The following is a 15,236-nucleotide window of genomic DNA, read 5'->3' on the forward strand; positions in this document are numbered from 1 at the left end:
GAAATCTGATCATGGGCTTGATCACCTCCAAATGGATTTTTGAGAGTCTGTTGGTAATGATGTGTGACTGTAATGACAGATATAAAAAAACAGTAATTAAATGAACAAAGTTAATATTGAATTAAGGTGCGTTCACATCATGTCGCAATTACCGTAATTACAACTTGTAAGCTGGGAATTTTGTGAGGGCTCCTACTTGTACCACATGACCACTGTACCACCTGACTGCTACAGATTCATTTTGGCGTTGATGGTGTTGACATAGAAACACATAATTCCTAGTCCGATGACGTGAACAACAGAGTAGATTGTCACGTGTTGTCGTTTCAAAATTACGGTAATTACGACATGGTGTGAACGCATCATTATTATTATTATTATTAAAATTATTTTAATAATAATTTAAATAACAAAAAAAGGGGGCATCACATTTAAAAAAAAAAAAGTTCTTATTTCAATTTTATTTTATTTTATTTTATTGCACATGTCCACATAAATAGTATTGCATTATTATTTGTCTCTTTTTTTTAAATATATATTTAGTTTAGGGTACAATTCTCACTATTAACTACAACTTTTGCTTCAGTAAACTTCTAATTATTGCTCATTAATAGTTTGTAGGATAGTTTAAGTTTAGGTATTAGCTTGGATTTAGGGATGTAGAATATGGTCATGCAGAATAAGGCATTAATATGTGCTTTACAAGTACTAATAAACAGCCAATATCCTTGTAATATGCATGCTAATAAGCCACTAGTTAATGGTGAAGATTGAACCTTAAACTTTTTAAATTGAATATCTACTGTAACAGCAGCATCGTCTTTGTTGTTTTTTTTATCTCTAGATGTCCACGCACTTCTTCTCTCTGATGTCTTTGTGTTCCTTCAAGAAAAAGATCAGAAATATGTTTTTGCGTCTCTGGTGAGTGATTGGATTTTATGTCCTTCTCATACATTAGTTAAAGGTGCAGTATGTAATATGGACAGCTAACGGTTGAAATGGATACTGCAGTCCAAATTTAAAATATTGGAGAGAGTTGTTTCCCCGGCCCTCACATGGGTTGCCAGATTGATGACACGCAACAGGAACCGGACAGATGGATGCTAAGGCTGTTTAGGGCGGGTTGAATCTGCGGTCTCTGACACAGTTCGTTGCTTGGCTGCAATACGCTGTGTTTTCCACCAACTGGTAACCCAGGGGTGTTGAAAAACTATTGGGTAAATAGGCAGTGGGCGGGATCACACAGACCAAAACAAAAACAGACATTCCGACACGAAACGCACATTTCAAAGTAGAATAGCTGGTTCCTTTAATGCACTAGCTAAAATGAACTATGACCTATCAATTAGCACTATATTTTTTACAGCATTTTTTTATATTTATTAATGTTAGTTAATAGAAGTACAATATATTCATGTTAGTCCATTGTGCATTACCTAATCTTAATCTTTGTTCATGATGTTTTTACAAACCGTTTTCTTTGAAAACTAGTACATTTCTCACTCAGTACAGTAAGAACAAAAGGATCATCCATTGTTATTTTGGATTAATTTCATCACTAACTTCCTAAATAGACATATGCTTTGCATTTGGTGAAGAATACATGTTTAATATGACCTAATTTCTTAAGAAAAAGTGCGTTGATTGTAAAATGTGGCCATATGACTGGGGGAAAATCAAGAACGGGAATATAACGTGAAAAGCTGGCATCCTCATCAAGCCATTATTATATTATATTATATTATATTATATTATATTATATTATATATCCTTAACACAAATGGTGCATTAAGTTTAATACTTAGGTTTAGATATTTGTTCAGATTAGCAAACACAACACAATGGATGACTGTAGTTTGTTTCCAGTGTAAAATGTCTGTATATTGAATGTTGATGTTCAGTTCAATTAGATGATTACTATTTTTTTTTGCTCTGTTTTTCCCTCCTCCTCTCTTTCCCTCTTTCCATCTCTCTGATCGCTCTCTCTGCTTGTTCGTTCTCCTTCACTCCGCCCTCCTCATTCTGTGTCTGGCGCTTGCTTTTCTCATCAACAGGACCAGCGAGCCACCGCTATCTCCCTTCAGAAGCTGATCGTGCGTGAGGTGGCCCACGAGGAACGCGGGCTCTTCCTCATCACGGCCGGCATCGCAAACCCCGAAATGGTGGAGGTTCACGCCAGTTCCCGAGAGGAACGCAACACCTGGATGCAGCTCATTCAGGACGCCATGCACTCAATGTGAGTACCAGATATTCTGAGCCATCCCTCTCCATCGAGACATTCAACTATTGATTTATTTAAAATGTATCACAGAATCAAGTATGTCATTATTCAATTAAATAATTGAAGAAATGGAGTGGTGGATGGTTGGTGTTTATCGGAGGAAAGGTATATTCATAAAGGTGCAAAGGCAAAGAAAGTGTATTTGACAGCGTCTTGTGGGTTCACAGAGAAAAGGACGATGATGAAGGGATCCCGAGTGAAACGGAGGAAGACAAGAAGCTTCTCGAAACTAAAAGTAAAGAAATGAGAGGTGAGCAGCTTTCTCTCTGTAAGCTTACATTACAATACCGCTTTGTCTATTTTTTTGTATTTTCCCCCCAAAATAAAAGTCGTTTTTTAAAAATATTTTTCATATATTTGCAAACGCGTATGTATGTATGTATGTATGTATGTATGTATATATGTATATATATATATATATATATATATATATATATATATATGTGTATATATATGTATGTATATATATATATATGTATGTATATATATATATATATATATATATATATATATATATATATATATATATATATATATATATATATATAATGTGTATATGTATATATATATATATATATATATATATATATATATATATATATATATATATATATATATATATATATATATGTGTATATGTATATGTATATATATATATATATATATATATATATATATATATATATATATATATATATATTTTTTATTATTTAAATGATTAAATATCTAATTTTATGTTATCCATTTATTTTTAATAAATAAATATTTTAATGTGCCAATTTATATCTATGAAAACAAAAGAGTTTAGGGCAGGACTACTAATTAAAAACAATATCTTTTGAAAACTTTTTTTTTTTTTTTATGATAGTGCAAGCATTGAAGACACTCAATAAAACTCAATAGTTTGAGACTAATTTGTAAGTGTTTTTGACCATTTTGTTAAAAGGATCCAGACGAGTCAATTTCTTATTTCTTTTTTTGCAATGTATGTTATTGCATTCAATCAGCGAGTAACATGCACAATTAGTTATCATGAATTTTACCATCTTTGTCTTAATTCACAGTTCTCTCATTACATTCAGTTTAGACTTTGTTATATAAATCTGCATGATAATTTCTTTTGACGTTGTGCTGTTCATTTCATACTGTAGCAGTGCAAAACAATGGTGCAGGAAAGAGGGTTTTAATTTTTCCAAATCCTTAATCTGCAAATGACAACGCTCTTTTCAGACATGCTCCAGAGGAAAGATGAACAGATCGTTTCACTCCTGATGGAGAAGATGAAGCTTTTCCATGACATGTGCGGTTCGTCCGACGACACGGCTTCGGCTGTCAAAATGCTCTTCAGGGCCAACAGCGAGGACGTTACCAAGGGGGAACCCATCATGATAGACGCTCTCAGAGAGGGTAAGAAACACAACCAGCGTCTTCAGCTGTTCTCCACCTGTCGTCTTAAAACTGATGTGTTATTTGTGACTTATTTGTGTTTGGTGGCAGCTGTGGCAGCATCTCATTTCCAGCTCTAATGTTCTTCCAGGACTAGTAACTCACTTAATGTAATGCGGTTAGTGACGTGCATGTGTGTGTTTGGACAGTGGAGATGTTGCAGGCGCTGGTGAACAGCACTCTGGGAGGGGCGGTCGGGCAGCAGGTGGCCTGCGCTCAGGGGAACGTGGGGCCCGTGTGTCTGCCACGCAGAGCCGAGACCTTCGGAGGATTTGACAGCCACCAGATGAACATCTGCAAACGTGAGACATTTAATGTACTCGTCAGGAAATGTCATTTTTATGTCACATTAATAATTGTTTGGATGACTACTTGCAAACAAAATTCTTGTATCTAATTTACTACAAGATTAAATCTTTAAACAATTGTTTAATTTAAGAAAACAGGAACACTTTACAGTAAGGTCTCATTTGTTAACATTAGTTAATGCTTTAACTAATATGAACTAACAATGAGTAATATATTTATACAACATTAAAAAAGGGCATAATACGTCCCCTTTAATAAAAGTCTTGATTGTGTTTTTGGGGTCTACTAGAATAAGGTTTTCATGCTTGAATGTTCAAAAAACACATTTTTCACATATTTTTCATTGATACAGCACCTATCTTCCCGGTCTGTCAGTATCGTTTCTGTCTTTATGAAGCCCCTCCTTCCAACAAAGTGCAATGTGCTCTGATTGGTCAGCTGGTCTAGTGTGTTGTGATTGGTCAGCCGCCTCGAGCATGTTTGGGAAATGTCACACCAGTTACCATAACAATGAGTTTCAACACTCTACTAACACAACTCAACCAGGCCTCGCTCCTTTATTTTGCATATGGGAGGGAATTATTTAAATGAGGAATATTGTGACGTGTTCGTTCCTGGAAGAAACCTCAAGACTACATTTGAGGCGTTTCTGATATAGAGAATAACTCCCTTTTGAGTGACTTTGTGCTTTGTAACTTTGCAGACCTTTTTCATGTTCAAACAGCAACATTACACACTAAAGAAAGCTGAAAATGTAAAAAAGCATAGTAGCTCTCCTTTATCTAACAATAACAATTAGCAATATATTTTTGGAGCATTTATTACCTGTTAATGTTCATGTTCACAGTAACTTTTATCTTAATAATGCATCAGTAAATGTTGAGATGAACTATGATTAATAAATGCAGAAGTATTGTTAATTGTTAGTTCATGTTAACTATAAATCTTTTTTATATAAAGCATGATCGATTGCTGATTGGATCCTGCTTACAGTCATTGTGTTTGTGTGTCTGTAGATGGAGACAAAGAAGAAGCTGAAGATCTTCGGAGGACAGAATCTGACAGTGTGCTAAAGAAGGTAAAAGGCCTGTGCTCCAGCCAATAGGAAATTAGCTTTTGTCTAAGCTAACACTATTTTTTCCCAGTCAGCATCTCACTTTATGTTCGAAACTGAATGTATAAATATAAATCCTGAAAATTTAGTTTCAGTATTCAAATATATAGATGTCAATCTTGAGTATACTGTTGTAAATCAATTTATAATTTATAATTATAAAATCATTTAGATTACATATAGAGTTTCAAAATATGTGAGTCTGTAAACATAGTTGTAAACCTGAATATTTAAACTAGAATGTGTTCATATTTATAAACCGTTCAGTTTGGAGATAGTAAGAATTTTTTTTTTTATTGACAGAATTTAATACATTTATTCAGCAAGGACACGTAGATTACTTACAAATTGTAGTCGGTTACTGATTCTTAATTACATGACAAAAATTGTAGTTAGTAACTTAATTCATTACAATACACGTTTAAAGTAATGTAATCTGATTACTTTTTTTACTAAGCACTTTATTTTTTTGCACTTGTAATAAAAAGAAGATTGCTAGGATCTCGGCGTGTGATCCTTTTTTGGATACACAGCAAATGAATTTCAAGAATTGAGCTTTTTTACTCTTTTTGGTAAGATCTTATTGTAGCTCGGAATCACGTCAAATGTGGATTGAAAAATGCGCACATTATATTATTCATGAATATTATTTAGTTATGTTAATTTTAACAGTCACTCGTTAAGCCGCATATTTGCTAACAACTTGTCAAATTGAAATAATAGTTTGACTATTTCCCAAAAATAGTCATCATAATGAAACGTATGCATTCAATCTTACTAAATAAACTGAACCATATTACCCATACTGCCCCCTAGTGTCATTTAGTGTTTACTACACACACACATGCAGTGTGATTACATCCTGTCAGGTTTCGTAGCTAATGGCAGTCATTAGTGCAGTGGGAGATCAGTGGAGGGTGGAAAAATGAATAAGTGTCCATTATGAGCGGCCAGCATGGCCTGACTCCCTTAATGTGCGTAATGAGTAGCGGTGTGCTGGGCTCAGGCCTAGTGCTGGGCTGATTAAACGCTATCAGCTGGGCTCAGTAAAGCTGCAGTCTCTGCTTGTCTGCTCCACAGGGAGGAAATGCCAACCTGCTGCTCCTGCTGAAGAAAAACAGCGAGGTAAGACAGAGGATCATGCTTCTTTTAGAGTTCAGGGTGTAATCCTTCAGCGCTTCTTGGGGTTGTGGATGTTGTTTTTAGCGTTCTGGCAAAGTATCAGTGGATATCACTTGAATAACATGTCGAGAAGATAACAACTGTTTCCTGTGACATCCTTGAATTACATTTATATATTAATAAGTTGTATATATTTTTGTGATGTATCTTTTTTCTTGCGGTTGTGAGACTTAAGAAATGACAGTCTTTCTTACTGACTTGTGTTTCCTGACAGCAGGTCCTGACTAGTGTCACTCACCTTCATGACCTCCTGACCTCACTTCAGGTGTGTATTTCGAAAACAGTATTATATATGCCGTTGTGTGTATATATATATATATATATATATATATATTTGCATTAACGAGCAGTTGAACAGGTATACCTAATAAAGTGGCCGGTCAGTGTGTGTGTGTATGTATATATATATATATATATATATATATATATATATATATATATATATATATATATATATATATATAATGTAAATAAATAAATATGTAACAGTTACTATCTGATCATGTACTTTTTAAGGAATTTCCATTAATATTGATGTCATATAGGTCAATCTGAATGTATATTTGTAAATTATACTGGATTTAACTTTTTCCTGTTAAATTTAATTGAATAAATAATATATATATAATTTATTCATTTATTATTCTGTTAAATTTAACAGGAAAAAGTTATCTTGTTACAGTATATTGATGCTGTTCTTCATGATTCTGTATAAAATTGTTTCTATTCAAAACTTGAATGTATGTTTATAAATTTGAATATGAATATATTTACAAATTTGAATACTTTTATCCTCATACTAGCTACAAGTGTTTTTTATTTTATTTTATTTTATTTTATTTTATTTTTATTAACAAGACATAGCTGCATATACAAAATAATAGACCAATGGCATATACACACAAGTACACTTAGTGGGGAAAAAAAGAGAGAAAAAAACTACAACCCAGCTACATATATAGATAAATTGATGTATAGATATAGTTGTGTAAACGGGTACAGTAATAATTTTAATGAATAGGTTATTCCAGTGTGATATAACAGACAAAAGTGTGTGTTTATATATAATGTCTTGTTTTAAATGGTTTCTACATGATTTTTGTTCACAGGCCGTGGTGCTGCAGCAGGACACTTTCATCGAGGACCAGCGTCAGGCCCTGAGCGAGCGCGCCCCGTCCCGTTCCTCCTCTCGCCCCCCCTCGCTGGTGGAGCAGGAGAAACAGCGCAGCTTGGAGCGACACCGTCAGGAAGCCACCGCTCTGCAGCGCCAGCAAGCCGCCCACGCCGAAGACAAGCGACGCAAGGAGAAGGAGTGGGAAGTGAAGGAACGGGAGCTGACGGACCGGGAGGTGCTGGTGCACGTGAGGGAGGAGGAGATGCGGAGGAGGAACAAGGAGTTGGAGGATGCTCAGCAGGAGCTGCTGGGAAGGAAGGATGAATATCAGAGGGATCTAGAGAGACTGAGGGACGCTCAGAGGAGGCTGGAGAGGGAGAGGGAGCAGATTCAGAGGGAGCTGGAGAGAGTGGAGCACCTCCGGGAGGTGGAGGTGAGACTTGAACTGCACATTTACATCAGTCATTATTTATTAGAATAATTCACTCCGAATAAAGATCTGAAGGTCATCATATTTCTTTCTGAAGTGTTTTATTGAAAATTCCTGGTGTTGAGAGCAACTGAAAATATTTGTTGATTTGAGAAATGAAAAATGTTTTTACCGTGTGCATGATTGAATAAAATTGGATGAATTAAAGGTGCAATGTGTGATATTTCTGAGGATCTATTGACAGAAATGCAATATAAGATCCATAACTATGTTTTCAGTGGTGTATAAAGACCTTACTTAATGAACCGTTATGTTTTTATTACCATAGAATGAGTCATTTATATGTACATAACCGCGGCCACCCCCTTCTATGAAGGTCGCCATATCGTGACGTCATGTTTCTACCGTAGCCGACAGCGAACAGACAGCGCTACAGAGCGCGTTTCATCACTAACTTGAATGAGAAGCAGCAGAAAAAGACGCGGCTTCCTACGTCGGCCACCGTAGCCTCTCATTCGAGTTTGAAATTTCAAGGAAAGGCCGCGAATTATTGACCGGTTGCAATTCGCAAATCTCACCACTAGATGCCGCTAAAAATCACACACTGCACCTTTAAGAAAGGTTGAATTTTTTAATCTTGATTTAAAAATGAACCATTCTCACATTGACAAATTTTGACTAAAGTCTTGTTCACTAAGCATTTTGTTTATTGTAGTTAAAAACATGTATCTAGAAAACAGAAGCAGAATATACTGGTACCATATCAGTTATTATCGGCCAGTTATTACAGTACATATGTTGCATTATGTATATGCTGATATTGGATATATAATTGTGCATGCTCATTCCCCTATTTTAACATTGAGATTTTTTTTATCTGTTTAAAGATGTTTAAAAAACATTTAATATCTTTAAAATATTTCAAAACACAGTAAAAACAAATGTTAACTTTGTATACAAGCATGCGCGCACACACACATGCAAAACACACATACAAAAAAAAAACATTTTTTACATATAAATATAATAAATATTTACTTGATCAAAATTACCATAAAGGCAGTAATAGTGTGCAATATTATATAGATTTAAAATAACTAAATTATATAGATTTAAACTGTCACTTTTGATCAATTTAGTCCCTCCTTGCTGGGAAAAAGTAATAATTTCTTTTAGAAAAAGCTTACCGACCCCAAGTATATATATAATATATAGTATATATAATAATATATAATATTATTTTTTAATTTAGACAAACTTGAAAATATTTGTAACATGAAAATAATTATTGTATCTTCCAAACATTTTATAATAGTGAGAAAATGTATTATGAATAATTACAAGAAACATTCTTTTTTTTTTGTAAACAGGACTTTTTCCTGGCAGGCTTAAAAGAAATCTGCGCTCTGACTAACAGAAGTAATGCAAAGCCAGTCAATTAGTTTGGAGTTTGCGGTTTTGAGCGCTTTCCTTCCAGACAGTCTATCTAGCACATAGCATGCATGCTTTGACACGTTGACCTGTGATGCTTGTGATTGAACTTGTCATTTTCTGATCCCGTTCTGATTTGAGTTTGAACTCATAATAACATATCATTTACTATTCCACAGGCTCGGCTTCAGCGCACCCCTTCCAGCACGTCGGAGGACTCCCTAAAGCTCCAGAGCAGCAGCTCTATAGAGCGAGAGATCTGGGAGGGCGAGTTATCGTCCAGCCCCAGGAAGAACTCTTTGTCCAGGATTGACTCCAAACAGAAGGGTCGCAGCCTCTTCTCCCTGGGCAGCAAAACTCAGAGCTTAGAGGGTCAAAACCAAATGCCTACACGACTGCTACAGCTGGCTACATCCAAGGACAAAAAGGACAAAAAGAAGAAGAAGAGCAAAAGCCAGCCTCAGGATGCAGGTGAACACAGTAAACTCTCATGCACTAATTCAATAGAGATAATGAAACATAATTAATTCAGTTAGTCTGCAAACCACAACCTCCGTATCCGTTCTGACTGGAATTGGTATCAAAGTCTCTGATGCAAAACATCACACATTTCCATTTAAATTGTAAAATGATTCGTCAGGAGGAAGGGGTTTGCATTAGGATGTCTTTGCACATACTGAATAAGTGAATGTATTGATCTCAGATGTTTGTTACACTGAGAATGATGTCTGTATTTTTTGTGGTTCAGTGTAGATATAACTTCTCAAATCCTGCTGTTTTTTTTTTTTTTTTGTCTCCAGCGTCACATCTGTTGCCCCTGGCGGAGCCTCCTATGGACGGAGAGATCTTCTTCTGCTGATTTACCCATCATCCCTTTTGTCCAAATCATTCCCTCTCATGGACTTTCTATCAAATCATGTAGGAAGCAGCATACCGCCGTTATGGTTCATCTTACATTTTTAAAATGTCTTAAATCACACAAAACACATCCATGTCATGTTACACCCCAAAATAAAAAATAATTTAACAAAACGAAGCCTATTTTAGGATTGTTTTTTTTATTTTTATAATGACATTGTTTTAATAACAATTTAGCACATTTACCCCCAAATTCTTATTAAAGTAATGTATATAAACAGTAATAATATATGATTTGAGTTGTATTTAAATAGCATGGTAAATGTTTTACTGCTATTATATACCTGTAGTATTTTATTACAGTATTTTCTTTGCTGTAATATTTATATTATTATGTTGGTTTTCATTTTACAAATATTATTATTTTATTTTGGGGATAAATGTGACGTGGGCATGTTTTCTGTAAGAGTGACCCAAATTGTAGATCATTTTCAAATTTTTAGACCCAAATCAAAGACTTGGGTCAAGTCTTAGATTTGCACTTGCTTCCAAATGTTTGTTTATTAGACACATCCCATCTTTCCATACATTGCTAAAATACACAGATTGTCTGAATTTCAGTGTCTCAATTGTCGGCACTCATTTACAAATCAATTGTTCCACCAAAAGTTTTAGAAAATGCAAAAACTGTAAACAATTGTAACTTCCCTTATTGGCCAACTTTTTAGGAAGAGAAATCACTTCGGCTTATTGCACACAAGAACGACGATTTAAAATTTAATCACAGTTTTAACATTTTAAACGGATTAGGGGAGAGAGGTGGTTTTCCATTTCCCCCATGTCTTCTATTTTAGGGTCTCGAAGTAGTCCCGTCTTTGAAATGCCACTGAGCACTTTAACACCATTCACACGTTACCCCGAAGTTGACAAATACATTTTTCATTAGCATTCCAAAGATAATGCCCTAAGGACAGTTTTTTGGGGGCCATTGTATAACATACCAATGCATTTCATGCTAGTTTGAGTTTCTCTTATCCTTCTGCGTTTAATACTTCGTGACTTTAGAAGGACGGATGAGCTGTAAATATTGGTGGATATTTAAAGCTACCTGCTGGACAGGTAATGGAGATAAACATCCACACTGGATAGTGTACGTAGCCTATACGTTCACCCTTATCATGCGCCGTGTCATATCTAAATGTCAATAATAATACCCCGTTTTTGCACTCAAAGTGTCCACTTATTTCAGCATACATGAATATTCAACCTACAAACATACAGGCTTTTGTGCATCTAGAGTTATTTATTGGTCCAAGAACATTTGTTATTTTTATTATTATAATTATTTTATAAAAGCAGTACATGCTCTTAAAGTCCCATTTGCTTTGCAGTTTTCACCTGCGCTGACTTAACTCCACCATGAGGGGGCAGCAGAGAAGCATTTTATAAACGAAAGCTCCTCTATGGATTTACATAACTTGATGTCAGAGGAGACACAGTGACACAATGCAGGAATTATTATTTCTTCACATGCACAAAGGGAATTATTGTTTCATAATTTAAGGAAACCGGTGCCTATGGCCTTACAGACCTTTCAGTGACACTTTTGTCCTCAGGAACAAAGCGACAGGGAAAACTCAATTCAGGCAGTATATTATTGACATGTATCATACATAAATGTAAATTGAAGTTGTTTAGCCTTAAAGAAATGATGGTGTGCACTAAAATATAACCCAGCATTTTCTCAGGAGTATAGTTTAATTTCCTTCATCTTTGTTTTGACAGTAAGCTTTCATTTGTACATTAAGGTACATGTTTTCTTGCTAAATAAAAAAAAGGAAGAATTAATATTATGTAAATATTTTGTGTAACATGTTTAAATGTAAAATTCTGAAAACGTTTAATTTGTGATTTATTTTGTAAGATGTGTTTGAGACGTAATGCTTTATTTATCATCGATCTCCTTGTCTTGAAGCAGAAGACACAATGTTTTCCTCACATTAAAAGCTATTGCAAATTTTCTGGTGTGTATTGTTTTTTCCCCTCGTTTTTAATCTGTTTAATTGAAATGGAGGTTATTATATGTTTCATTCAAATTCATAAGTGAAACAGATCAAGGTTAGCTTTTGCTTTTAAAAAGATTAAAGCATTTAAGAAATTGCCACTGTATAAAGACCGAGCCTTTGATCTGTCTCATGCAGTTTGCTTACAGAAAAATAAATAAATCTGATAAATCAAATTCCAATGACACTATGCTAACCTGTCATTGTTGGCCAGAAATTAGATATGATGTGGGTTATTTTTTACTTACCAGTATTTCCCCCCATCATCACCAACATCATCATATGCTTTAATATACTGAGAGAAAAAAATATTGAACTCAATTTTAAAGAAGTAATTTGTTTCACAGTTGAGATAACATGGGGATGAATTTGGATTTGAGAAGGTTTGAGCAGAAGTTGCCATTTTTGTCATGTTCCTGGGTTCTGTATCTATATTCTGTTAGCCTATATCCTTTTTTAAATAATAATAAACAACATGACTTGAAAATTTACAAGAAAATACCAAAATATGAAGAAAAGCATGCAGAAAAGAGAAAAAAATCTTTAACAACTAGGCTACCAGGATAATATACAAAAATGTATTCTTCCAAAAACATCGGCTACAGATAAAAAAAGTAAAGCTCCTGTTTTAAATATTTTGTCATAATATTTAAGAATTATGTTGATTTGTTCTTTTACGAAGTGAGTTTGATTCAGGTTTAATTTAGGGAAAATATAATAATACCATTTTTAAAAATTGCTTACGAATGAAAGTCTTGTATAAAGAATGAAAAAACAATGCCAATAATAATAACAGAAGTCTTTAAAGCTCAAATAGTGTGTGCAGAATCACAATTCCAAAATGGCATCGTCATCCAGGAAGTGACATAATTTGGAGGGAAAACAACATGGATTTGTGTAGTTCTGTGGTAATTGTTTCACTCCAAATCAGCTGTGTACTTGACTGAGTAGCCTACATTTGGGACATGTGTACAGCTGAAATCATAATGTCTATGGTTGAAACACCTTAAATAACTCACGTGCACAGGAAGCAAGCTTCGCACGTGCGTATTCGCGTTCTCTTTGACCGTGGGAAAATCTCTCCATAAATCGGCAAACGTTTTTTTCCCCCTAGGTAAGTTTTTACTTCATCATGCCCCTTCCACAATGAATAGCTTAGTGTCCTTTTATAACTGTTAAACTTAATTTATACCACTGTCAGTGTCAACGTTATTCTGTGCTCTAAAAACGGTCATATTGCATGACATTGTGTCATGTAAGGTCATTGCATAATCGAGAGAAATGGCGCGCGTCGGTCAGCGGGGAACGGTTGAGACACATATGCCGCCAGTGCGAGTGGCCACTGTACGTTAGTTTTTGTCTCTTTTTGTTGTACTGTTTACAGAGTTATTTTTATTGTGTTATTATTGTTATGTTTACACTTGTACTGTTTGTCAAATCTTTTCCAGCTTTAAATATTTAGTCCCTGATTCATTTCTTTTAACTGAGTCTGACTAGATAATGAATGAATTTGAATTATAATTTTTTTCAAAACAAAATGTTCTTGTATTGAATATGTTTTTGAATGCTTTTAGGCATTTGAAATGCTTAATGTGCAATTAGCATGCACATTCACCTCATTAAGGCATTGATGACAAAGTCCATTGTCAGACTGTGTGTAATGCTCCTCCACATCCTGTGTCCGGTGTGTGTGTGTGTGTTTCCCACAGCCATTAGCTCTGGCTGTGATGCAGGGTTCCAACTGTTGCTTGCAATGCTGTGAAACCTGTTGCTAAGGTAACAAACAGTCTAAGTAGACTATATTGCATGAGGAGAGAGTGAGTGCATGCATTCAGGGATCACTGGATGTCATCAAGATTTATTGAATGAGTGATTTTTAGTCTAAGAGATTTTTGCTACAAACCGCTAAGAGTTAGGTTAAAGGCAACAGGCTGTATTTTCACAACTGGGTCAGTCATGTGTGTGTGTGTGTGTGTGTGTGTGTGTGTGTGTGTGTGTGAGTATGTATGTGTGTATGTATGTATAATTTTTTTTGGCTAGATTGCTTTGATTCTGTTTGAGGCTTCTGGGCTCTGGGTTCTTAGAAAATGTGAAAAATAGGTTGGTGTATAATAGTTACCACTACTACTTTATTGTTAAGAATGTGCTGTTGTTAATGGGGCTTGGAGCTCAAGTCGATGTGAAAAGTGTTTGCAACCGTAATGTGATATTTTTGTGTGAAACATGGAAGCTTGTTTCTGCCATGGAGTATTTTTTTTTAATTTTTTTAATTAATCGCAACTTTCTATAATCTGACAATTCGGACTGTTTTTCTTGCAATTCTGAAGTCAGAAGATGCGAGATGTAAACTTGCAATTGCAAGAAGAGGTCAGAATTGTGGGATAAAAAAAAAAATCGCAGTTACTTAAACTAGATTTTTTTTTTTTTTTTTTTGTCTGAAAGGCAAAAAGGTCCAAATTGGTTAAGGAAACCGTTATATTGATGGAAAAATTATATCAAATTATTATCAATAGCGGAGAGAGAATCTTTGCTTTTAGAAGTGAACTTGTTTGAATGTTACATCACTGATGGAGATCATTTCTAGTTTATCAGTCATCAGCACTGTACCAGTAACGCATAAAATAATACAGATCTATAATTGCATTTGAGGATGTGAAAGGCTTTGACTTTTACATTTTCCCAATAGACCCTTTAAGTGAGATGTGGGGAAACAATATTGATCAATATCAATACACTGACAATATCATAATTTGATAAAAGAAGCACTGGCCTAAAAGCATTCTGATGTCACTCAATGCTTTTTTAAAAAAAAATTAAATGCTACTGTTTTCTTGGAGATTTTAAAGGTGAAGTACACAGTACGCACCAGCATTAACTGGAAATGCAAAGCATTAATCATTCTAGAATGATTCATTATTTTCAAATAGAGCTATTCAAATCATCTGTTGAAATTGTTTTTATATAATAAAAGCAATAAAAACAAAATATCGCAATGTACGTTTTTTTTC

At 34.6% G+C, this 15,236-nt stretch overlaps 1 protein-coding gene across 9 annotated transcripts in view; it reads left to right on the plus strand.

Annotated features, from left to right (window-relative positions):
• Positions 1–12,186, plus strand: part of LOC311287795 (A-kinase anchoring protein 13) — a 77,697-nt gene extending 65,511 nt beyond the window's left edge. For 4 of the 9 annotated variants that reach the window (XM_084404853.1, XM_084404855.1, XM_084404857.1 and 1 more), the window contains 11 exons: positions 845–921; positions 2,055–2,236; positions 2,449–2,531; positions 3,512–3,688; positions 3,877–4,029; positions 5,053–5,114; positions 6,231–6,275; positions 6,547–6,597; positions 7,442–7,879; positions 9,487–9,778; positions 10,108–12,186. In XM_084404853.1, coding sequence (XP_084260979.1) covers positions 845–921; positions 2,055–2,236; positions 2,449–2,531; positions 3,512–3,688; positions 3,877–4,029; positions 5,053–5,114; positions 6,231–6,275; positions 6,547–6,597; positions 7,442–7,879; positions 9,487–9,778; positions 10,108–10,166 — 1,619 coding nt within the window. In that variant the 3' untranslated portion in view covers positions 10,167–12,186. The remainder of the gene's footprint in view (positions 1–844; positions 922–2,054; positions 2,237–2,448; positions 2,532–3,511; positions 3,689–3,876; positions 4,030–5,052; positions 5,115–6,230; positions 6,276–6,546; positions 6,598–7,441; positions 7,880–9,486; positions 9,779–10,107) is intronic. The other 5 variants (XR_014626805.1, XR_014626807.1, XM_084404854.1 and 2 more) reach the window with 3 other exon arrangements.
• Positions 12,187–15,236: the final 3,050 nt, after the last annotated feature.

The sequence above is a fragment of the Rutilus rutilus genome, assembly GCF_951802725.1.
Source record: "Rutilus rutilus genome assembly, chromosome: 3".
Lineage (NCBI taxonomy): Eukaryota > Metazoa > Chordata > Actinopteri > Cypriniformes > Leuciscidae > Rutilus > Rutilus rutilus.